The 24,444-nt window shown below is 41.3% G+C and overlaps 1 protein-coding gene across 1 annotated transcript; it reads left to right on the plus strand.

Moving 5' to 3' along the window:
- The first annotated feature begins 187 nt into the window (after nt 1–187).
- C6H9orf85 (chromosome 6 C9orf85 homolog) lies at nt 188–24,378 on the plus strand. The gene is made up of 4 exons (XM_032798167.2): nt 188–328; nt 17,282–17,388; nt 23,182–23,295; nt 23,954–24,378. Exons 1-4 carry the CDS (start codon nt 227–229, stop codon nt 24,144–24,146), a joined length of 516 nt encoding a protein of 171 aa, XP_032654058.1. The 5' UTR covers nt 188–226; the 3' UTR covers nt 24,147–24,378.
- Nucleotides 24,379–24,444: the final 66 nt, after the last annotated feature.

Here is a 24,444-nt window from a genome sequence, read left to right on the forward strand (position 1 = left end):
GCGAGACTAGCGCCAATGGGGAAGTACAAGAAATCCAGGGGGGAGCAAATCCCAGCATACAAAGCAGCCAATTGACATTGATCCCCGGCCAATGGGAGAGCTCGAGTCCCTTTGGAGATGCAGCCAATCGGATTTCGAGGCCGGCAGTGAGGTGGGACGAGAGGTTCCGGGTCAGGGGGCGGGCCAGGGAGCCACGTGCGGCGGCGGTGGACTCCGGTGCGGGAGGATGAGTTCCCAGAGGGGGAACGTGGCCCGCTCACGGCCCCAGAGACATCAGAACTCGCGAGTTTTCAAAAATGACAAGTATGACACAAGCGCCCAGCGCAAGGTACAGAGCGGTCGGGCCGGAGGAAGTCGCTGCCAGGGCCCCGTCGCTGAGGGGTTTCCCTGACAGAGCGCTGAAGTGCTGCGAGTAGCCGGACTTAGGGCCTCCGTGTGCCCGGGCGGTCTGCAGAGCTAGCCCCTGCGGGAGCTGTCGGGCGGGGCGGAAGTGGGGAACTTGAGCAGGGGTGCACGTGAGTTGCTGCGACAAGTCGGTCACGTGCCCTGTCCACGGGACGGTGCTGAGCAATCGTCGTTAACGTGCAATAAACAGCCGTTAAACCTCTCACCTGAGCAGGGCGCGATCGGTGTGAGCGGGGAAGCGCTAGTGTGTGCTGGCCGGCTGGGAGCCCCCAAGCCGGATGACTGGGGGCCGGGGAGGTGGCGCATTGTTTGTACAAGGGAGGTTTAGGGTTATGGGCAGCTGCTCGACAAGCTGAAATGACCAATAACCTCACCTGGCATCATTAAAAACCAGGCATGGAAGCCACGTCTGGGGATGAACCTTCTCTCCAGCCCGCTAATAGGAGAAGGGGAGGGATAGCTTCAGCTCCCACTCTGTTGCCTAAACTGGAATGTAAAGGGACCCTTTGTCAGCCTAGCTTAGACCAAAAATGTAGGATTTGTGTAATAATATTGTTACAGCCTAAGGTCTCAGGAGTTTACTAACATATGCCTTAAGTTATTAACACCATTTTACAGATTGGAAACTTTGCCATTGAATCATTTACTGGTTTGTTACAGATGCAAACGAAAGTCTTTGAATGGTTTCTCAACTTTGTGAGTGGCTCTGGCTGACTTAAGTCTAATAAAACCATGCAAGGTTCACAGTTTTCTTAATGCTGAACTGACAAAGTTCTTTTGGGGATTTATTTTCAGTTTTAGGATTAATTCAAAACAAAAACTCATGGTTTGTGTACACCTCTGAGACACAAAACTGAAACAAACATTCAGATGGACCCTGATCATTATATTTCACATAGTTCACCACCCTGCAATAAAGGTTTAAATACTCATAACTAAAGTCACTAAGATTTGTATAGAAATTGTTCTCCTTTATTTTTTTGTAGTTACTGATTTTGTACACATGTAATATTTCAATTGTTTATAGTTATTTTTAAGTTGTACAGCACTGAGGACCTTAACTAGGACTGTTTATTATGATGATGATCTTCTGGATAAGGCATAGACTGAGAATCAACGATCTGAATTCTGGTCTTGACTCTGTTATTAACTTGTTTATGCTAGTGCCACACAACCAAAATATGCTGGCTCAAAACCAAAACTGGCTACTCTAATTCTTTCTCTATACCAGCAGTTCTCAGACTATGGGGTGGACCTCTCTAGAGGGGCACAAACTCTGCTACCTTTTTTTTTTTTTTTTTTTTTTTTAAGAGATCTGGCTGTCAGCCGCAGATGGTTGGGGCTTGTGCAGAAAGGCAGTGCACACCTGGGTGGCAGGGATAAAGGGACAGCTGGTGCCCTGCAACCCCTGGCTCTTCTCCCTCCCCCAGTCTCTCACTGGAAGGCAGCCTGGGATCAGGCTTTCCTTCTGCTCACAGTCAATCCCTCCCCTGGAGGCAGTGGGTCTCCAGCTGTTAGCCCCAGGGTGGCAGCAGCAGTGCAGAAATAAGGATGGCAATGTGGCATTAAGTTTGCTGTGAAAAATGATATAGACAAAAATTACTCTTCAAATTGCCACCCTTACTTCTGTGCTACTGCTGGCATCCTGCTGCCTTCAGAGCTGGGTGCCCAGCCAGCAACTGCTGCTCTCCACTCTGCCTCCAAAGCTCTGTGGTGGTACTTTTGTGAAGAGAGGGGTGTAAATGACTGCAGCCACAAATGGGACGGCAGCTGATCTAATAAGTTCAAGATCCACTGCTCTAAACTGAAGTTAATAGAGTTGTGTGTAAAAAAAAAAAAAAAAAAATCAATCATGTACTTAATTTCTGGTGGCATTAAGAAAAGGATTTTATTTCTTGGACAGTATGTCTACACTACGAAATTAGGTCGATTTGATCAGCTCGATTGTATGTCCCCGCTAGGCACGTTAAAGTCGGCGGGCTGCAGTCCACAAGTACTGGGGCTACATCGACTTTTGGAGTGTTTGCACTGTGGTAGTCTATCCCACGGAGTCTTCCTACTGTTCTGCCGCCCATTGGAATTCTGGGTTGAGCTCCCAGCGGCACTGATGGTGCAAAACATGTTGCGGATGGTTCTGAAGGTACATGTTTGTCAGACCTCCCCCCCCCCGACCACAGTGAGAGGAACAGCTTGAGAATCTTATTTGCACCTTTTTCTGCGCAGACGCCAATACATGGCAAGACATGAGTCTGCTCAGATTGCCATGCGTTACGAGCCTGTGAACACCACAGCTATTATCCTGCAATGTATGCAGCACCAGACCTGCAAAAGCAGGCAAGGAGGCAACGGCAGCGTGGTGACGAGAGTGATGAGGACATGGACACAGACTTCTCTCAAAGCATGGGCCCTGGCAATTTGGATATCATCAGGGTAATGAGGCAGGTTCATGCCATGGAATGCTGATTCTGGGCCTGGGAAACAAGCACAGACTGGTGGGACCGCATAGTGTTGCGGGTCTGGGATGATTCCCAGTGGCTGCAAAACTTTCTCATACGTAAAGGCACTCTCATGGAACTTTGTGACTTGTTTTCCCCAGCCCTGAAGCACAAGAATACCAAGATGAGAGCAGCTCTCACAGTTCACAAGCAAGTGGTGATAGTCCTCTGAAAGCTTGCAACGCCAGACAGCTACCGGTCAGTCGCGAATCAGTTTGGAGCAGGGAAATCTACTGTGGGGGCTGCTGTGATCCAAGTAGCCCACACAATAAAAGATCTATTGATATCAAGAGTAGTGACTCTGGGAAATGCTGCAGTTGGATTCCCTAACTGTGGTGGGGCGATAGATGGAACGCATATCCCTATCTTGGGACCGGAGCACCAAGGCAGCCAGTACATAAACCGAAAGGGGTACTTTCCAATGATGCTGCAAGCACTGGTGGATCACAAGGGATGTTTCACCAACATCAACGTGGGATGGCTGGGAAAAGTACATGACACTTGCATCTTTAGGAACTCTGGTCTTTGTAAACGGCTGCAGCAAGGGACTTACTTTCCAGACCAGAAAATAACCGTTGGGGATGTTGAAATGCCTATAGTTATCCTTGGGGATCCAGCCTACCCCTTAATGCCATGGCCCGTGAAGCCATACACAGGCAACTAATAGGCTGAGTAAGTGCAAAATGGCGGTAGAATGTGCCTTCAGATGTTTAAAAGCGCGCTGGCGCAATTTACTGACTCGGTTAGATTTCAGTGAAACCAGTTTTCCCATTGTTATTACAGTTTGCTGTGTGCTCCACAGTATCTGTGAGAGTAAGGGGGAGATGTTTATGGCAGAGTGGGAGGTTGAGGCAAATTGCCTGGCTGCTGATTACGTGCAGCTAGACACCAAGGCAGTTAGAAGAGCACAGCAGGGCATGCTGCACCTCAGAGAAGCTTTCAAAGCCAGTTTCATGACTGGCCAGGCTACGGTGTGAAAGTTCTGTTTATCCTTGATGAAAATCCACCTCCTTGGTTCTCTCTACTTCCTTGTAAGCCAACTGCCCTCCCCTCCCTACTTCGATCACCGCTTGCAGAGGCAATAAAGTCATTGTTGTTTCAAATTCAAGCATTCTTTATTACTTTATCATACAAATGAGGGGATAACTGCCAAGGTAGCCCAGGAGGGGTGGACAAGGCCACACTGCACTTCAAAACTTATTGAATGCCAGCCTTTTGTTGCTTGGGCAGTCCATTGGGGTGGAGTGGTTGGATGCTCAGAGGCCTCCCCCATCACGTTCTTGGGCATCTGGGCGAGGAGGCTATGGAACTTGGGGAGGAGGGTGGTTGGTTACACAGAATCTGCAGTGGTGGTCTGTGCTCCTGCTGCCTTTCCTGCATCTCAACAATACTCTGGAGAATCAGTTTGATCTTCCAGTAGCCTCAGCGTTGCATCCTGCCTCTTATCATGCTGCCACCACCTATTATCTTGATTCCGCCACATGTCCTCGCGTTCATTTAGTGCTTTCCTACACTCTGACATTGTCTGCCTCCATGCATTCTGCTGGGTTCTTTCAATGTGGGAGGACTGCATGAGCCCAGAGAACATTTCATTGTGAGTGCGTTTTTTTCACCTTCTAATCTTCGCTAGCCTCTGGGACACAGATGATACAGGAGGTGTTGAAACATTTGCTCTTACTAGATGTGATCTGATTTGGTGCCCTTTATTGTCTGTTATTAATATCTTACATTGACATGGCACCTGTTTGCGCTTGGACAGCTGCCACCTGTAAACACTGACAAGTTAGTTGTTTTAACTGGAGTAGTTTGTGCACTGTATACAGTCACATTCTTTGTTTACATATTGAGAGTTTGTCACTGATGTACAATTTATTTTTTTTTGGTTCTAGACTGACTCTTTATCCTGAGTCTGCAGGTTGTGTAGTGACATTTTAGTTGTGTGTATCTTTATACAGAAGACTTATTTATAGCTGTCACATGTATTTTAATTATGAGGAGTAGGGCTATTGGTGTGCCTTTTGTGAGTTTTAGTACAGTACATGATGTTAGTTTGAAGTAATTGGTTACAGTGGCATAGGAGAGAGAGGCTTGGGAATAGGTTGTGGTCTCTGTTGTGATATCAACTTCTGTTATGTATTATTGGAACCACTGCCAGATGTAAAAACAAAAGGTTAAACTGAATTTTGCATACCAATGAGTACATTACCTCTCATAATGCATATCTAACATGTCAAACACCTACCTGAGATTAATGCACACTGACAATTTGTTCCTTGCCCCTGCACCCAATCTCAGATCAGCATTTTGTAGTGTACTTCAAGAATGCCCGGCCCCAACAACTTTCAGTTCTGTTCTTTAGAATGAAGAGCAACTTCCTTAAAGTTTAAAAGGATATCCCCAGAATATCTACTTGCAATAATAAAATAGAGAGGGCTATAATTTCAGTGTCTTCACACTTTTTCCAAAGAGATGTGCCTGTGTTAATCCACTCTTCCTCTTCCTCCTCCTCCTCCATGATGTGTCTTCCCCCCCCGCCCAACCCCCTTCATAATTTCCACATTGAGTCACTGTGGAAGGTAAAAGATTTATACAAACTGAAAAGAAAGAGTATAGTAGGAGAAGGTCAAAAGCTTGTTTTGTTTGGGTTTGAACACAGTTATGGGTGGGATCAGTGTAATCACCTCTGCCAGAGCGTTCTTTAGCTGGTGACTACTACATTGCAAATGTTGTTTCCTGCTCTGAGCTAACTGGTCTGTGTCAGTTGCTATACTCACAGGACCACTGCAACCTGTCTTTCTGGTTCATAAATGTGTATGAAGCCACTGGAAGTTTTAGTCCATTAATAATCTTATAGGCAGCCAGGAGAGTGTGTAAAGTACCAAATGATGTTCATTCCTGCCTTTGTTGATCAATAAGCATAATGCTCAAATTTGAATTGCATTCAATCCTGTTTTAATAGAATAACTGAGTTAAACAATTGAAAATGGAAGAAGTTATTCCACGCTCACTCACTGCTTCTCTGCGTTGATGAAGTCCAGCATGAGTCAGATGCCCTCAGTGCACGGCAAGTTCGCAGCTCCAGAATATTTTGTTTTTAGCAGCATCACTTGGTCTTCACCTGGATTATGTTTTTAGCCAAAAAAGTCCTTGTAATAGAAAAACTAAAAATATTCCCATGTTACAGTCTAGATGTAAAAATAAATAAAACTCCACACTTGACAACATGGTAATTTTTGGCTGGTTAAATTCTTATACATTGACTATAACTGGGGCTTCTGATTTTTGGTTGTAGCTAATAAAAACCCTCCAAACAAAATATTGGTGTTTATCCAATAAACACCAGAAATGTTTATGTGTAGAGTCATAACATGGACTACAGATGTGATTTCTAAAGCACACTAAATGTGTTGCGTATTAGTTGGTCTCTGTAGACCCTGCTTGTGCACAGTAGATTCCCAAATGCACTTCAGCATAGTGCTGTTTTAACATTACTACTGTTTCAAGCATGCAAGAGGACATTAAAGACATTACTCAATACAGTATACAAAAGCGCTCCAAAACACTCTGATTTTTGGACATCTACAGAAAACTTCAAAATTGCTAGAAAAAAAAATACTCCCCACCCCCAAAGTGAAACTAACAAACCTGGAAAGCCAGAAGCCCTATAAATAACACATACAATAGCTGGCAGCTATTCCCACATGTTTAGCTTTCTTGTGGTTCCACCCAACCAAGCCCTCTGACTGATTACTACATTTCACTTTGTATGCTGCACAAACACCACAGGTTGGAATGGCATAGGAGATGCTAGCAAGGCATCAAAGGACGGGGACAGACAGGCTTACTGGCATTCTGTAACCGCCTCTGTTGCGGAGGAGCAGGCAAACTGCTATTCTCTTCCATTTCTGTATCCGATTTGAAATTGCCCTTTTGGTTTTCAAAGCTCTGGATTGTTTCTCCCTTCCACTGACTGCAAATCCAGCTACACATCTGTGGGCTCCTTTTGATTTTATAATACCGGTATCTTCTCTTTATTAGTTTGTTTCACTATAGGTCTGGTAGGGGTTTCCACTTGCACTGCTCGGTCTGTTTAAAACATTTTCCTGCTCCTATTCCTAACTACTTCTACTCTTTACATCTGCTCTATTCTCTTTTAAAAAAAAAAAATTAAAATTGTGGTATTGTGTTTTTGGGACCCAAGATGATAAAATTACTTTCTTGTTTAGGCATCATGCATTTATTTCCATAGCATTTTATCATAAGTTGACTAAAAATATTTATTTGAAAATTGTTAGTGGTTGATAGGTCAGTTTTCCTGATTTTTTTTTAAGCTTTGAATTGAGTAGCAAAATGGCATTCAACAGGTGTGATTTCTGACAATCTTAAATCCAAAAGAAAAAGGAATCTTCAGATAACTAAATACTAATTATGCCGAAGATGACAAGATAATTAGACAAATGTTAATTGTACTTTAGCTATTAAGAAATTGGACTAGTTCTTCAAATTGTAAAGTGATTTGCTGTAAAACAAAATTCAACTGCATTACATTTATATTACCCTTTATTAAAGATTCTCACGAGTATTGTTCATTTTAAATAAAAGTCACTGGTACTACTCAGTGCATTTCTTTGTGGGAGAGGACCTCAGGGTACGTCTACACTGCACGATTATTTCGAATTAGCTTAAACCGATATTACAAAACAGATCTAATAAAATCGGTTTAGCGCGTCCACAGTGGGATCACGAAATCGATTGTTTGCGTCCATGGTCCAAAGCTACCATCGATTTCAGGAGCGGTGCACTGTGGGTAGCTGTTCCTCAGCTATCCCATAGTTCCCACTTCCGTGTTGAGAGCACAGTGCCTGATGGGGCAGAAAACACTGCCCCGGGTGGTGCTGGGTACAGCCTCACCCCTCCCTTTGTGAAGGCAGCAGACAACCCTTTGGCGCCTTTTTCGCGGAGTGCATTGAGCAAACGCCATAGCACAGCAATCTTTCCCTTTTTTTTTTCACGTGGTGGTGGGGGGAAATAAACTGAGGAGCTGTTCCCTGAACCACGCCAGACACTGTGTTTGAACCTACAGACATTGGGAGCTCAGCCAAGAATGCAAATAATTTTCAGAGACTGCTGTGGACTGTGGGATAGCTGGAGTCCTCAGTACCCCCTCCCTCCCTTCATGAGCGTCCATTTGAGTCTCTGGCTTCCCGTTACGCTTGTCACGCAGCGCTGTGTATCCTGGAGTTTTTTATTCAAACGCTTTGGCATTTCGTGTTCTGTAACGGAGCTGGATACAACAGATTTGTCTCCCCATACAGCGATCAGACCTAGTATCTCCCGTACGGTCTATGCTGGAGCTCTTTTTCGATTTCAGACTGCATCGCCAGCCGTGCTGATCAGAGCTCCACGCTGGGCAAGCAGGAAATGTAATTCAAAAGTTCGCGGGGCTTTTCCTGTTTACCTGCCCGCTGCATCCGAGTTCAGATTGCTGTCCAGAGCGGTCAGTGCTGCACTCTGGGATGCCGCCCGGAGGCCAATAACGTCGATTTCCGTCCACATGAACCCTAATCCGAGTTATCACTATCGAATTTAGCGCTACTCCTCTCGTCTGGGAGGAGTTCCGAAATCGATTTAAGGAGCCATTTAACTCGATATTAATGACGACGTCGTGTGAACGGGTACAGCGTTAAATCGGTATATCGGCCATTAAACCGATTTAAAGTCGCAGTGTAGACCTGGCCTCAGATGAGAGCTCTGTAGTTTCATATTATTCAAGCATATGTTGCTGGAACTGTAGAAGACTGGACATATGAGTCATAGCTTCTTTGTCTTGTGAGCCAGTCACCTGATCTTAACTTAAGGTGAACTTTGGAGTTTCAGTGTAAAAAGGAAAAGTTAAATTATGACTAATATGGGCAGGGCTGGGCACTGACTAAGGAAGTGAAGTAGAGGGATTGGAGAGGATGGTGGGGGAAGAAAGAGCATGTATCTTTAATTGATGTTCCTGTGAGACTTGTTTAAAACAAACAATTGAAAAATATACAATATGCTGATTGCTTTCATTGCTGTATGCCAGCTGGTTTCTGCAGGAACAGGGCTAGTACAGGAAATCTACTGCCAACAGGAAATGAGCATCATTCTTTGTCTGATAATTATAGTGTTCAGTGCTTCATGTCTCCATTAAAATGAACTCAGGATTTCTCATAGCTTCAATCAGGTATTTATCTATCTACTATGAATTATTTCCAACTAGTACTTGGAAAAATGTGTTCTTCAGCATTATTACATGCATTGCAATTCTCTTGGGTATGGCCCCGTGCATTCCAAGTACATTACACATTGCTGATCCTATCTTTGTCATCAGTCCAGTAGTAAATGTTTCCTTCTTCAGTACCAGTCACAGTGTATTATTGGAAATTAGTGAAGTATCTATGAGGGATGCTGACTCCTTTTTTTAAAAGTACACTGCTTAACAATAATGAAATTATTGTTAAGCAGTGTCTTGTTGTACCCCCGTAACATGTTAAAATGGCTAATGATACAAAGATAGTCTTAGGAATACAAATTACTGCATACTGATTCAGCAGTATGTTGGGGGGCGGGTGGAGTGAAGATAAACTATTATGCACTGGTTTGCAGGGCTTTAAATTTTAACTCAGACTACAGTATTAAGTTTTGCAATTAAATTTATCCTAAATGAGTATGGTTGAGACAATAGGAAAAGGAGTCTTAGCTGAAAACAAATCCGGTCATTTTCAGAATCGTCTGTTTTAAAGGGAAGGTCCATATTTTAGTACTTTATCGCAGAGTTCTGTTTTTTTAAACTATCACACTGTAAATTAGTATACAAAAAAGGCACATACCTAAAAGGTGCCTTTAAAAACATGCATCTGATAAAGTGGGTATTCAGCCACGAAAGCTCATGCTCCAGTACATCTGTTAGTCTATAAGGTGCCACAGGATTCTTTGCTGCTTTTACAGATCCAGACTAGCATGGTTACCCCTCTGATATTTAAAAGCATGGTGGCTGAAGTAAAGTTTTCTTTACAAATCCAGAAGGGTGCTAGGATGTTTATGCTGTGGTGATATCTCGAATATCTGATTACATTATAAAAAGTGTTAAGAATATTACATTTGCAAGGCCAAGCACTCAGGAAAAAACAAAGTTAAGGCTGCCTATGCAATTACAATTTATCTTCCTTCTGCATATGTATTATGACAGTCTTCAGTTACATGATCACATGATGTATTTTCCCCCTCTACAGCTGAAATCTTCCTCCTTCTCCATACTGCCTGGGCACCAGCAGGAGCATTAAGAGCACAGGAGGGACAGTATCACTGCTCTCAGTTTCAGTGCCTGGTGCCATGCTGGCCCCCAGCAGTCAGGAGCAGCAATTCCAGGGCCTGAGAAGGCCTTTCCCTGTGGTCCTGAGATGGAGCATGCTCAGTCACTGTGTGGGGATGGTGCACACATTGTGCAGTTGGCACACAGCTTCTGTGAAAAGATGGAGTGTTCTCATGGCAGCTAGAGTCTTCAGAGAATTTAGCTGCCAAAAATTCTAATAAGTATCTTCTGAGCATTTGTGAACAGAGATTTTTCAAAGGTCTATCACTTGGCAAAATTTGGACAACTTTTCATAAGGATAGCAAAAGTCATCCCTGACAGCAGGGCAACCCCTTGCCAAATTTTGTTTACATGCTCCAAAGAATGAAGGCTTCTCAATGAAGGCTTCTCAATGGAATGGTTGAAAATAAAAAAACATGGACTGAATATTGTTTTTCAATATAAATATTATTTAGAAATGGCTGAACTCTTAGTTGAAACTTTTCCAAAAAAGATTCTGCCTTAGGCAGACACTCAGCATGGAAAACAGACTTGTCAGTTTGTTTGGCAAAGTTGTAAACACTGAAAGCTAGGTCTTATAATGTGAAGTTCCGGGCAAACTTGACTAGGGGTGGTGCTGCGTGCACCACCTATAATAATTAGTTTAGAACAAAAAAACACTTTATTTTGAGACCAAGTTTTTATGTTTACTGTACTAAGGTGGAAAGTTAAGTAGTTATAGAAAGAAGATAGATAAACTGCTTCATCAGAAGTCTAGATTAAGTTATTGTATAGACTATACACTTAAATACAAATATATTCCATGTTAAGAAAATAAGGGTTAGTTGCAGTTCCATTAAAGAGAATGGTGAAACTGCTGTTGACATACGTTGAACAGGATCAGGTCTGAAAAGCCTTTTGTTAATCAAACACGACAACTAGATGAATTGCTTAGGTGTGTCTATTCGCCAATCATTTTATGCCACACAGTAGTTATTTGCATAATGATAACTAAGCCTACAGTATTTAAGGGTTTCTGAACAATCCCTTCTAACTCTGATTTTTTTTTTCCAGCTGTAATGGCAGATCCTGGGGGAAAGACTGGGTTTAAGATCTGTCCTTCATGTGAGACAAATGTCTGTAAGGCTGCCTTACATAATACCTTTGATACATTGGTGAGGAGCATTTAGTTAACAGATGTTCAATCTGCCTGAAGTTCACCACTTGAGCCTGCAAGAATCACAAGTAACCTTCAGTCTGTGAACACAGAAGAAACTTAGAGCTTCCATAATGGAGTTGGAGAGGCTCCAGTCTCTTTAAGTCCTGCTTTGGAGTATGTTAAAATCCAGTTCTGAGAGGTTTTTGTTTTGTTTGCAGGTGGGAGCATGGTCTGGGAAGCCAAGGAGCTTTGGACTTGGCACAGAAAAGTTTTTCCTTAAAAAATAAAAATTGAAAAGTAGAGGCAGAGGCATTTCTGCCACTACTGCAAGTCCCACTTTTAAGAGGTTTAGAGGTAGCGATTCTAGGAAGGAATCAGCACTTAAGACTTGAGAGAATAGTTAGATATTAGGGTTGAAAGTTTGTGTCTGGGGCTGCCTGAGCAGGGCATGGCTACACTTGTAGATGTAGAGCGCTGTGAGTTAAATGTGCCTTAAGAGAGCACAGTAGGGAAAGTGCTGCAGTCTGTCCACACTGACAGCTGCTTGCGCACTGGTGTGTCCACATTTGCAGCAGCGTTGGGAGCAGTGCATTATGGGCAGCTATCCCAGCATGCAGGTGACTGCAATGTGCTTTTCAAATGGGGTGGAGTGGAGTGTGACAGGGAGTGTGTTGGTGTGTATGTGGGGGGAGAGAGCATGTCAGCATGCTGTTTTGTAAGTTCAGACAGCAGCAGAGCCCCGTACACCCCCCCGCCCCACCCACACCTCTCTCACAGCATTCCACACTAGTGACTTGCATGCCGGCTGTCAAACTGAGCTTTGAAAAAGGCATTTCTGCATTCCTACAGGAGTTCAAAACAATGACGAGTGGCCACTTGACTTAAGGGGATTATGGGATGTTTCCGGAGGCTGATCAGAGCGCAGTAACCCAACACCTTGTTCACACTGACGCCTATGCGTTGTAGCCAAGGTGCAGCAAACATTATTCCTCTCACGGAGGTGGAGTACCAGCAGTGCTGTAGCCACGGAGTCAGGGTGCTCTACATGCCTTGCCAGCGTGGACATGGAGTGAGCTAGGGCACACGGGGCTCCTTTATTGTGCCGTAACTTGCAAGTGTACCCAAGCCCTCAGTGAAGCAACCAGTTTCTGTTCCACTTTTCATTCCAGAGAGAATCTTCCACTTGTATTCCTTCTACTGCTCCCCATTCTAAGGCTTTGTTTTCTGTTCCCTCAAGGAGAAACTCACTGCCAGATCATTCTTCTTTTTCTGGTGATGCTGAGGATCTCTTTTGAACTGAGGATTAAAATCTAAGGGCTCTTCAAATCAGTCTTTAAAAACAAAACCGAAAAGAAGCAAGCAGCCTTTCCGGACAAGTATGGTACTTGTAACATTGATTCCCCACCACCCAAAAAACCCCCAGAAACCCTGCAATAAAACAGACAACCAGCACAACAAAAACCCATATTCCAAGCAGAATTTTCCACACCCCTTCCCAAAAGATAGACTAGCCAGAGGATCAATGAAGCCTATTAGCAACTTCACTATTGTGGTTGACCATATGGAGAAGATGCTTAGATACTATAGAGATGGTGGACGGTATGAAACTTTAAAATAGATAGAAACAGTTATTTTTGAAAGATGAGCTAGTATTTTCAAAGGAACCTATAAAAAAAAAAAAAAAAAGAGTTTGGACATCTAATTCCCTTAAGTTCCTTTGGAAATCCCAGCGTTAGTTTTTGAATGTGTATTTGTTATAGTAAAACATGTTGTTTATATGTAGTATAACTAATTACTGCAGTTTTCCTTTAAGACTACAATTAGTTGTGTTATTAATTAGTAAATATTCTTGATGTGTACTGGTAGGCCACTTTAGATTTTTAAATATCTCTGAACACTAACAGATCTATTCAGACAATTTGGCGAGTCATTCTACAGACTAAAAGTTACCCAACACACTTTTTTGTAGTCTTCCCCTCCGTGCCCCCCCCCCGCCCCCCCAAAACCCACACTTTTCTCCAGTTAATATTGTTTTAACACTTGCAAATGAAAAGGCTAGTGGTTTCTTTTCCACTGAAAAAAGTATTTGTACTTATCGTTGATCTAATTTTTTTACTACACTTTTATGTAAGCATCTCTATTGATGCAGTCTCTTGTCAGTTATGCAGTTTTTTTGAATGTCTTATACTCGGCCTCTTTGTAATTAGCTGTACCTGTAGAAAGTATGCAAAAAAATCTGGTAATATCACTGCTTTTTCCTTATTTTACTGTGAGATTTTTGGGCTTAGTTACTTCACACATCTTAAAATCAACTGTTGTACATTTTGTAGATGAATTCTCACAGGATTCATCGCTATGATCAGATAATATTCATATGTCTGAAATGGCTATTATTAGTGATCCTCCATTTTGTTTTCTCAAGCAGTTCTGGTTTTCCAGGTGTGGTTTCTTTTTAATTTTTGACTCTACTCTAAACCTAGTTTAAAAAAAAAGGGGGGGAGTAGGGGGGGAAGTCTTGTCCAACTAGAAGTACGTATTCCATCGCCAGTTCATAGCAATTGGAAGAAGCATTACCCTTCTTAATGACTCATAGGAGTCAAACCTCATATGTTCTGTTTAATAAATTAAAAAACATAAGTATTCTTGACAAAGAAAATGCTTTGTACGACTTGTGATGCCAGTAAAATATGGTGACAGCTTTTTGGTTTTTTTAAATGTGGTGGTGTGACAAAGTTCCTCCTCTACCTTGGTGGGTCCTGCGCTTATTGGCAGATTTGTTTACCTCAGTGATCTTCCCCTCTTGTGGACCCCACAGTCTGGGTCAGCTCCTCCTGTGTCTGATCAGGAGTTGGGAGGTTTGGGGGGAACCCAGGCTCGCCTCATACTCGGGTTCCAGCCCAGGGCCTGTAGATCGCAGCTGTCTTATAGCTGCCTCCTGTAACAACTACATGAAGCTACAACTCCTGGGCTACTTCCCCACGGCCCTCCTCCAAACACCTTCTTTATCTTCCCACAGGATCTTCCTCCTGTTCTGATAACGCTTGTCTCCTCAGTCCTCCGCAGTACACTCTCTCACTCTCAGCTCCTCGCCTTCTTGCTCCCAGCTCTCAACACGCTTCTCCTCCCTGCTGATGGAGTGAGCTCCTTTTACAACAGGTGCCTGATAGCTGCTTGATTGGTGCAGGTGTTCTTTAAAGTAGTCTTGCTATTGCCTTCTAGAAAGATCTTAATTGGCTCCAGGTGCCTTGATTAACCTGAAGTAACTGCCATTTGGTTACCAGGGTCCTAGGGATTTGTTTAGCCTGGGGCTAACATACCTGTTTCTCAGTACTTTACTGTAGCCATCTGGCTTTGCCCCATCACAGTAGATACTGGAAAATCTTCAAGGAACAAAGGTGGGAAAGAACTTGCTGGCGCAGATTTGAGTTCTCTCCTGAAACCCACATCTGGTAGATAAGACCCCTTTGGTTAGATAGGATTCTTATTTAAACTTAAAATTTTAAAGAAAGTTGTTTTTTTTTTTTTTTTTCCTGTACCAGCAAAAAAACCCACAACCTCTTTTATGCAGCTGCAAAGTACTTGTGAATCTTCAGTAGCTTCCACTCCCACTTATGGTAGGTTTTCCTTGAAAAGGTCTGTATGGCTGATTACCAGAAGGATTCTAAGACAACTTTCAGGAGGCCTCCACCCTGGAAAAGTTAGGGTGGGTTTTTTTTTGTTTTGAGGGGGCACGAGTAGCAATAGATATTCTTCAGTGGTGCAGAGTAGGATTAGATGTCATGGTGACTAAAAGCATTAGCTTCTTGTCTACATTTGTTTCCATTACTTTTACTGCTGGTGGAGCTTTCCCAGTCCAAAACGATCACCATGTGCACAAATTTCCCAAAGTAAATAAGGCCTTAGGCAAAAGCGGAGGAGATGAAGGTAAGGGTAGGGTCTCTAGGTCACATCTGTGATGTGGGGGAGAGCCAAGGATTGTACCCATCAGAGGAGATATGAGTAGTAATAGAATACTTCTTCCCAAAAATCTACTCTCCAGTTTTTGTCAGTTGCAGTGGAAGGCTGAAGGGAAATGGCTATCTGAGTCTTATTTCTCAACTTGTCTGTAGGACTGTGGGAAAAATTGTCAGTAAAGAGGTAGGGGTGGTTATAGTGTAAAATATTATTTGCAAAAAAATATTCTAAACTGCTAAGTAAATTGATTGGGCTTAAATCAGGTGGGAAGGAACATAAGCTTCTTGTATTCAGGTAGAATAAAAATGGCTAAGGCGATCAGAGAAATTAGAGTTGGTATTCCTGAAAGTTTGAAGATTCAGTAGATAAAATGGATGTGCACTCAGCCTGAGGCTTATTAAAAGATCTAAGAACCTATACTAAGTAAACTACTTCTTTGCACTCTTAACAATTACATCTATCTTAAGTAGGTAGGTATGGAAGATTAAATGAGTATTGGAATACAGTAACTCCTCGCTTAACGTTGTAGTTATATTCCTGAAAAATGCTACTTTAAGCAAAACGATGTTAAGTGAATCCAATTTTCCCATAAGAATGAATGTAAGTAGCGGGGGTTAGGTTCCAGGGAAATTTTTTTCACCAGACAAAAGACTATATGTGTGTATACACACTAAGTTTTAAACAATTTAATACTGTACAGAGCAATGATGATTGTGTTGCTTGGTTGAGGTGGTGGAGTCAGAGGGTGAGATGTTTCCCAGGGAATGCCTTACTGTTAAATGATGAACTAGCACTCAGATGAGCCCTTAAGGTTAACACCTAGTTGTTAATGTAGCCTCACACTCTATAAGGCAGCAGGAGTGGAGGGAGGGTAGACAGCATGGCAGACACAGACAGACACACACTGTGTGTGTGAGAGACTGCATTGTCCCATAAGTACACTGCCTTTTTAAGTTGATAAGCAAGTTGAGACAGCAGCTGCTGCCAGCAAGTTCCTTCTGTCCTGAGCCCTGTCATGTCCCCTGCTGCTCTGGGCTAGCTACCACACTGCCCTGCTCTCTGTGGCCATTGCAAGAGCTGCTAATGTGGGCACACAGTCAGTGTGGAGCTGTCAGTGAGGACAGACTACAGCGCTTTCCCTAGTGCACTCTGTGAAGGCTGGCTTAACTCAGAGCACTCTAGATCTGCAAGTGTAGCGATGCCCTAAGAAAGGAGGGCTGTTTAAGAAAGCCAAGGTTCCCTATGCCCTGGATAACTATTTTCTAGTGGAACTAGTGATTTTTTCACGTGTACTGTATTCTCATCTAATTCAGTGAATAGGAGGACTTTTTTTTTTGTGGTGGTGGGGCAAAATGTACGTATACTAAGCTTTCCCTCATCATGGAAACACTTTAGTTCAACTGATCATATTTCCTTTCTTTAAAAAGAAAAATGAACTTAGTTCATGGTATGGAAGACATTAAGTGTCGTTGTGATGGTATAAGATATGGCACTGCTTTTAGAAAAGTCTGAGGCTACCCACTTAATGTACATCATCATTGCTAAAGCCTAATATATTGTAAATTATAGGTATTAAACTTGTAACCTGTCTTCAGTGAACAAAGCTGGTGTCTCAAAATCCATTTCCGTATTAAACACACACATACATTTTACTCTTTGGATGTAATCTGGCAATGCTTACTTTTACTGATTTTTAGGAATGCTTGGAAGCGTTCAGTATCTTTATCACTAACATAAGAACAGGTAGATAAACATGTGAACTCGTTCTTGCACTGCCATTAGAATACATCTTTCCCCCAGTACTCTTAGCTGCATGGCATCAAAAGAAGATGAAATTACTTCATAAGAGGTGCTTTTTTTTTTTTTTTTTTAAACTAAAGTGATGAATAGTTGCTAATTGGTTGGTTTATAAAAGATGACACTTCAAGCACAATTTTTTTTTTGTAGAAAATCAATGCAAAGCTTCATGATGGAGTGTGTCAGCGCTGTAAGGAGGTCTTGGAGTGGCGTGTAAAATTCAGCAAATACAAACCACTATCAAAACCGAAGAAATGGTGAGTCAACAATTACTTCACAGCTAATCACTGTATAATTTGTGAACCTCTTTTGGGGTGTACCATTTTTGGAAATTTAATTTTGATGTGTAGAAGAGATGCAATCCCTATTGTATTGAGCTCTAAATTCAGTAGGCTGAAGTTCCAACAAATCTTACAATGTTGTATTTACTTTATTAAAAAAAGTGTTGTGTTCTCTTAAAAATGCAAACCAGTGGGTGTTTTTTTTGTTTTTACACTACATATATGGCACCTTTCATTAAAATTCCTAAACATCTTTATGCATCACAGTGCTTGTGAGGGACCTAATTATCATAATCCTCTGAATAGACAAACCTGAGGCACAGAAACAAATGATTGTCCCAAGATTGCAAAGTTGGTCAGGGACACTGAAACTTCTCTATTTTTACAGTACACAAGATTAACTGGGGGCGGGGGGAGGAGGGGAAGGGGTGGAATTTTTAACCAGATGAATGTATTTTTTCCAATCTTGGAGTCTGTCAAACCTTATTCAGTACTACCAAATGAATAACTGAATAGGCATCTAACAGAGCTATCAGGGGCCTAAAGAAACCCTTTTAGGACTTAATTACACCTTTTTTTATGCAGGCAGAACTTCTTTGTCTGTAATTGGGCTTTAAAATAAAAAGTGTTTTGTTTCATAGGAATATATTGTATAAAATATGAATGGCCTCCATTCAGGTGATAGTTTTCATCAGTAGATTTTTCTTGTCATTCATAGAGATGGAAGACCATTAAAATCAAATCAACTTTATTTTAAAAAATTCTCTTCAGTAGCTGAGATAGAATAGATGGTTCTGGCAGTTATCAGATATTCCTTATTCTAAACATACACAAATAAAGGCTGCCACTATTACAAACTGCTCCTTGTAAATGGACATCATTGGAGCTCTGAGGATGCACAGCTCAGCCTCTGCAGATTTAATTGCAGGATCAGGCTAAAATATGTAATTTTAGCTAATAGAATGCTTACTGTTTAATGTGACCTGCACATCAGATTAAAAAAAAAAAATAAAGGAATGTTAAGAATATTTTTGGTGGAGTTGTAAAGTAAAGTAATGCACATTGGAAAAAATAACCCCAACTATATATACACAATATGATGGGGGCTAATTTAGCTACAACAAATCAGGAAAAAGATCTTGGAGTGATCATGGATAGTTCTCTGAAGGTGTCCATACAGCATGCAGAGGCAGTAAAAAACAAACAAACACACACCACCCAAACAGGATGTTATGATTCATTAAAAAGGGGATAGAGAATAAGACGGAGAATATATTATTGCCCTTATATAAATCGACGGTATACCCACTTCTTGAATACTGTGTACAGATGTGGTCTCCTTATCTCAAAAAAGATGTACTAGCATTAGAAAAAGGTTCAGAGAAGGGCAACTAAAATTATTAGGGGGTTAGAATGGGTCCCATAATCTGGAGATTAGCATCTTCAGTTGCAGCTACTTCATACAATTAGTTATACACTGGGTGTTCATTGGTCTAAACTTAAGCTGTTGAAAAATGCTACTCTGCAAAAAAGTACACACAAACACTTGCCTATTTTGCGGTTCCTATATGTCTGCTGAAGTTATTGTCTTCATTGCAGATTGGCAACTTGTACCATTTAATTTTTTGTGGATGTTACTTGTAGATTTCAGAATTATGAATAGTGTCCTCCCAGAGCTCAAAATACTAAAACCAGAGTGAAAAATATCAATTACTTCATAGTAACTTGAGTAACAAAGGCTATTTAATGGGTTACTAAGGGTGTGTGGTATGTTTGATCAATTTGGGAAAGCAAACAAAAAACAGAATGTCAGTTTGCCTTCAAAGTTTAACTTTACTTTTAGAAAATTCTTAAAAATCTCTCAAAAGACTCAAGTATTCTTGCTTAGGGCCCCCAGTCAGCTAGCACCAGCTCTGTTCTGTGACATGAAGAAAAGATCACCATTCAGGCCATAAGAGGGAGAGGTCTGGGTTTTAAAGGGCTATTAAGGGACTAATTAATCTCTAAATTTCTCAAGAGTTTAGTATTCTGAAACCACTTTTTATGTTAAACAGCAGCTTGACTGTACTGAAATATATTTGTACAGCATTTCCATCTTGTTCATGCTATCTTGGCTGCTGGAAATTATTAAGTGATCTAGTGTTATGTGACATTCCATCAATCATAACTCACTGATGCTTGCCGGAAACTAGATGCAGAAGATATTTATAAAAGGTAAGCAACATCCCATGAAGTTTACATGATTCCATTCCAGACATGAAACTCAGACGAGGTTCTTCAGCTTTGCTAAGTTGATCGGTTCTGATTTGAGCCATAGTTTCAAAGCCATGTGAGATTTAAGATGGCTTAATTTTGAAGCAGCATTTCAAATAAAAATGCAGGGTGTCAGCTGAGGTACAGTAGAACCTCAGAATTAAACACCAGAGATACAAACTGACTGGTCAGCCACACATCTCACTTGGAACCAGAACTTTGTGATCAGGCAGCAGTAGAAACACCCCCGCCCCCCCCAGGGAATCTAGTATTTCTCACTTTACTACCTCACAGCACACTGAAGTAATGTGTTTACACAAGCAATTAGTTTTGTTGAGTGAATCTCTAAATAAAGCTCAAAGCCTAAGAAACCGTTGTTTTTTTTAACCTAAACAAAGTGATNTTAAAAAAAAAAAAAAGATGACATTTAAAAAAAAAAAAGACGATTTGACAAGGTAAGGAAATTTTTTTAAATTTAATATGGTTAGCAGCATTTTTCTTCTGCATAGTAGTTTCAAAGCTGATGTTCAGTTACACATTTTTGGGGAAAAAACATAAGGTTTTGTTCAGAGTTATGAACAACCTCCATTCCCAAACTGTTCATAGCTGAGGTTCTACTGTAGTTTGGAAACCATGCAAAGGGAAACCAAAGAAAATGTTCCCACAAATATTTGTTTGGTGTCTGTGTACTTGCTTGCAGTTTATAGTGTGGTCTGTTTGGAGTGCTGTTGGCCAAGCAGCCTGGGAGGCAATATTGAAAGCTTCCTACAAGGCTCTAGGCTGCCATTCTTTTATCCCTAATTCTTCTAAAATCCCTTATCAATGGGGCCAGGCTAACTCAGGGAGTACAGGTGGACAGAAGTCACTCACTGACAACAAAGCATAATGGGCTGAAGGTGTTGTGAGTGTGTGTAATGACAAAAATATTTTTTAAAAAAACCTGAAAATAAGTCTTATGATTTAATTCTGTGGTTAGTTCCATACGGTCCACTCCTTGAAAAGTTGAGCTCCTTTTAACAGGGATGGGATATGCAGTCTTCATGGTGAAAAGAGAAAAGGCCTGTTGCATTGTCTGTTTAAGTCTGGCTAGTGATAAATCCAAATGGAAGGCAAGTAGTGGACATATCCCACTTCTGCCCTCATCAGGGGTAGGCATGCTCTGAAGAGCCAGTTTAGGATTCAGTGAAGACTATTTCAGTTGGCCTTCAACTTGCTTTGTTACTGAATTGAGTCAGTGAGAGCAGCTCCCTCTGCAAGTCTGAGGGCTTGGCTATACTCGCACTTCAAAGCGCTGCCGCAGGAGCGCTTTGAAGTGCGAGTGTGGTCGCGGTCCCAGCGCTGCAGGTACTCCACCTCCCCATGAGGATTAGCTTGCAGCGCTGGGAGCCGCGCTCCCAGCGCTGGGGCACTGTTTACACTGGCGCTTTGCAGCACTGTAACTTGCTGCGCTCAGGGAGGTGTTTTTTTCCACACCCCTGAGCGAGAAGGTTGCAGTGCTGTAAAGTGCCAGTGTAGCCAAGGCCTAAAAGTATCCCAGTAGTGGCTGCTCTTGACACTTGGATCACATTATTAGTTCCCAAAGATTTCTTATGGCTTTCCTGGCTTCAGTAGAAGTTGAATTTTAAATTTTTCATTTTGTAAAGGAATATTCAGTGCTATAAAATGACTAATTTTTAAAAGAAAATAGCCAGCTTGGTTAAAAACAAACAAACAAACACATTTTCATGAAAAAAATTGAAGTTTTAATTTGAGTTCAGATCCTATCCATTCTTAACATTACATTTAATCATGCTAGTTACTGAAACTAAAGCGTTCCATGACAGTACATGAAGGGCTTATATTCTCAGAGAACCATGATTCCTGTGCACTTCAATGTCCTGAGGAATCGGACATCCGTGAATCACTATCTTTGAAGCACAGTGTAGTCTAGAGTAAGGTGAGACAAAGATTGGAGCCCAAGGAAGGGAGTTGTGGTAGAAACCAGATAGTATGGAATACTGTAAAAGTGCATAGGTTAGTACTTTATGTTCTCCTTGAACTTTTTTGCATGAATGGCATGTCTTTGGCTGGAAACTTTGCAGGGTCTGGGTGAGTACACCTTAGAAACCTTGCTGATACAGACTGAGCTTTTCATATCGTCTTCCAGAACATTACCACAGAAGATTTTAGAGCAGTTTATCCTGTGGTACTATACATTCAAGCTCCATGAGATCTGGTGCCCTGCAATGTAGGGTATTAAAGGGTATGTCTGCACTGCAGTGTAAGCCAAGGATTAGTGGGATTCAAATCCATGGACCCGGGTCTGAAAGCCCAGACTTTATTTTCAGGGCTCCTATGAGAGTGTGGATGCTAAAGATCTTTGCCCTAGGCACCACACCTGAGCTCTAGCGTACACTTCCTGACCATTCCCTCAGTCTTCTTTTCACCAGCCTTTCCTCAGGTTGATAATAGCACTAATCTTTTTAAAGAAAGCTTATTGGTGTTTAAGTTAAAATGGTTAGTTTTGCTTAGTCTTGTTTTTAATGCTTGTTTGAACTGTTTGGTCTTGCTTTCCTCAATCTTTGAAACTAGTGCAACAGATGGTGACTGAAAGTTGTGGTTTAAAAAAAGTAGGCCTCTTGCCCCAATAAGATGTTAATTACTAGCCCACCTGGTCCTTCCAAGAACTGGAAGAGTATTTGATGACTTGGTATCCAGCCTCTTTTGCTTCCTCTGCAAGACCCACTGAAAAGAAGCTGTGGACTTGAATCCTTCAAGTGCTTCAGGGCTGAGAAGGGCAGGCTTTCAGGGTGGTGTTTTGGGTCTGACTATATTGCATCAAAAACACCATCTTGGCTTTTGTCCAAAAGAGAAGACCTTTGATATATCATGAATGTTTGAGTCATTCAAACTTGAAGGCATTTTAACCTTCAGGCCAGATGTCCTCTATCATTTTTATTTTGACAATAGCAACCAAAGCCTCTAAATGTTTGGAATAGTACACTGCTTCTTGTGGGTTTAGACTCAAATCATCTTTTTGACATTGAGAAATTCAAAGATGTGTACTCTATTTTCTCTGCATCTGTAGTTTGCATTTATAAATTGCATATGACAGTACTATATTCTGCTTGGACTATTCTTGTCTGAGCCAAAGAAATAGGAAAAGTTGTACAGCTTGTAAAGAAACAGGCAGTGTTAGTGAACCAAACAGCTTGCTCAAATAAGTGGACACAGAGATCTGTGTTCTATCATTTTGATCATTAACAAATTCTTCCCTCTTTTGGTCTAATTTTCCAAAACTGACATAAGTTAAAGGAGAAAAGAAATATGATAAAACAATCAAGTAGTTAACATTAAGTCATATTTCATAGGAGATTGTAATAAAGTCCTCTATGTATATGCCAGAAAGTAGTCTTCTCCCACTTTGGGGGTTTATAAAACTTTCCAACAACCAGTCTAATTGTTTCAAGAATTAGTTGAACATTCCAATTTGCTAACTAGCCACAATCACTCTAATATTGTTTTCCTTCTTAATAGTGTGAAGTGCCTCCAAAAGACTATAAAGGATTCTTACCATATTATTTGTAGATCCTGTGCTTGTGAATTAGAAGTCTGTGCTAAATGTGGAAAGAAAGAAGAAATTGTAGTTCTGTAAGTACTTCTCTGAAAGTTTGATTACCTGCTCTAGTTGTAGCTCATGCATTCTCTTAACAAAACATGTTTGAAGTTTCTAATGTTAGTATGAACTTTAAAGTAATCGTGACAGGATTCAGCAGAAAACCGCAACCTCAGTCCTAAAGAAATCAGGGGTGAAAACTCCCATTGTCATTAGTGGGAATGAGATCAGATCCAATAAGACTTTGTTTTAGATGCAGTTTACCCTTTGCAACTAAGCCCTCTAAAATGGATTAAGAAGCTAATTTACTGTTTGAATTTGTCATCTGATTATTCAGAATTATAGTAAGCAAAAAAACAAACAAACAAACAAAAAACTCAAGGGTTGCTATAGAGCATAGCAACTATGCTATTTAGTGTTTTTATTGCTCTTGTGCCAGCAGCTTCTCTTTACTGAGCATCATGTATTAATTTGCTGGTATGTGGCTTATGGCCAGCAACAGTTTGATATGTTGAACTATTAATGGATTCTCTTCAGGGATATCTCTCTCTACTATTTCATTTAGTTTTTCCATGCAGCAGAAGTAGAGTTGTTTGTTTTTTTAAAAAAACTAGAAGTTCCCTCTGCTCCACTCCCCATTTAATAATTAGATCCTCAAAGCCTGGCAAATAATATTTGTATGTTTCCGTTTAGGATCAGTAAAGGACCAGAGAAGATGGAGAATGAGACTGCTGGAAATTGCCAAAGAAAGATCAGTAGAAGAGAGGAGTCAGAGGAAAGTGATGAACTGGATTTTGACATTGACTTAGATGGCGTGGACGAGAAGAATCCTGACATGCTTGAGGAACATTTTAAAAATATGAAGTTTGAAAGGACAGAAGTCTGAAACTGTTCCTGTAGAATCTTTATATGAAAAGCTAAAGTTCTAATCTGGAGACTGTACAACTGAAGAAAAAAAAGTCAAAGTGATATCTACCTAGTATTTCCGCTGTGACAGTTAAGTCTGAGGCCTGGTCTACACTACGCGTTTAAATCGATTTAAAGAGCGTTAAATCAATTTAACGCTGTACCCGTCCACACTACAACGCCCGTTATATCGATATAAAGGGCTCTTTAAATCGATTTCTGTACTCCTCCCCGACAAGAGGAGTAGCGCTAAATTCGATATTAACATATCGGATTAC

The sequence above is a fragment of the Chelonoidis abingdonii genome, chromosome 6 (assembly GCF_003597395.2).
Source record: "Chelonoidis abingdonii isolate Lonesome George chromosome 6, CheloAbing_2.0, whole genome shotgun sequence".
Lineage (NCBI taxonomy): Eukaryota > Metazoa > Chordata > Testudines > Testudinidae > Chelonoidis > Chelonoidis abingdonii.

Excerpts from the sequence above, each read along its gene's own strand:
- C6H9orf85 (XM_032798167.2), top strand. The coding sequence starts at position 227 with ATGAGTTCCCAGAGGGGGAACGTGGCCCGCTCACGGCCCCAGAGACAT. Across the intron at positions 329-17,281 it reads ACACAAGCGCCCAGCGCAAG|AAAATCAATGCAAAGCTTCA; the intron begins GTACAGAGCGGT and ends TTTTTTTTGTAG. Across the intron at positions 17,389-23,181 it reads CTATCAAAACCGAAGAAATG|TGTGAAGTGCCTCCAAAAGA; the intron begins GTGAGTCAACAA and ends CCTTCTTAATAG.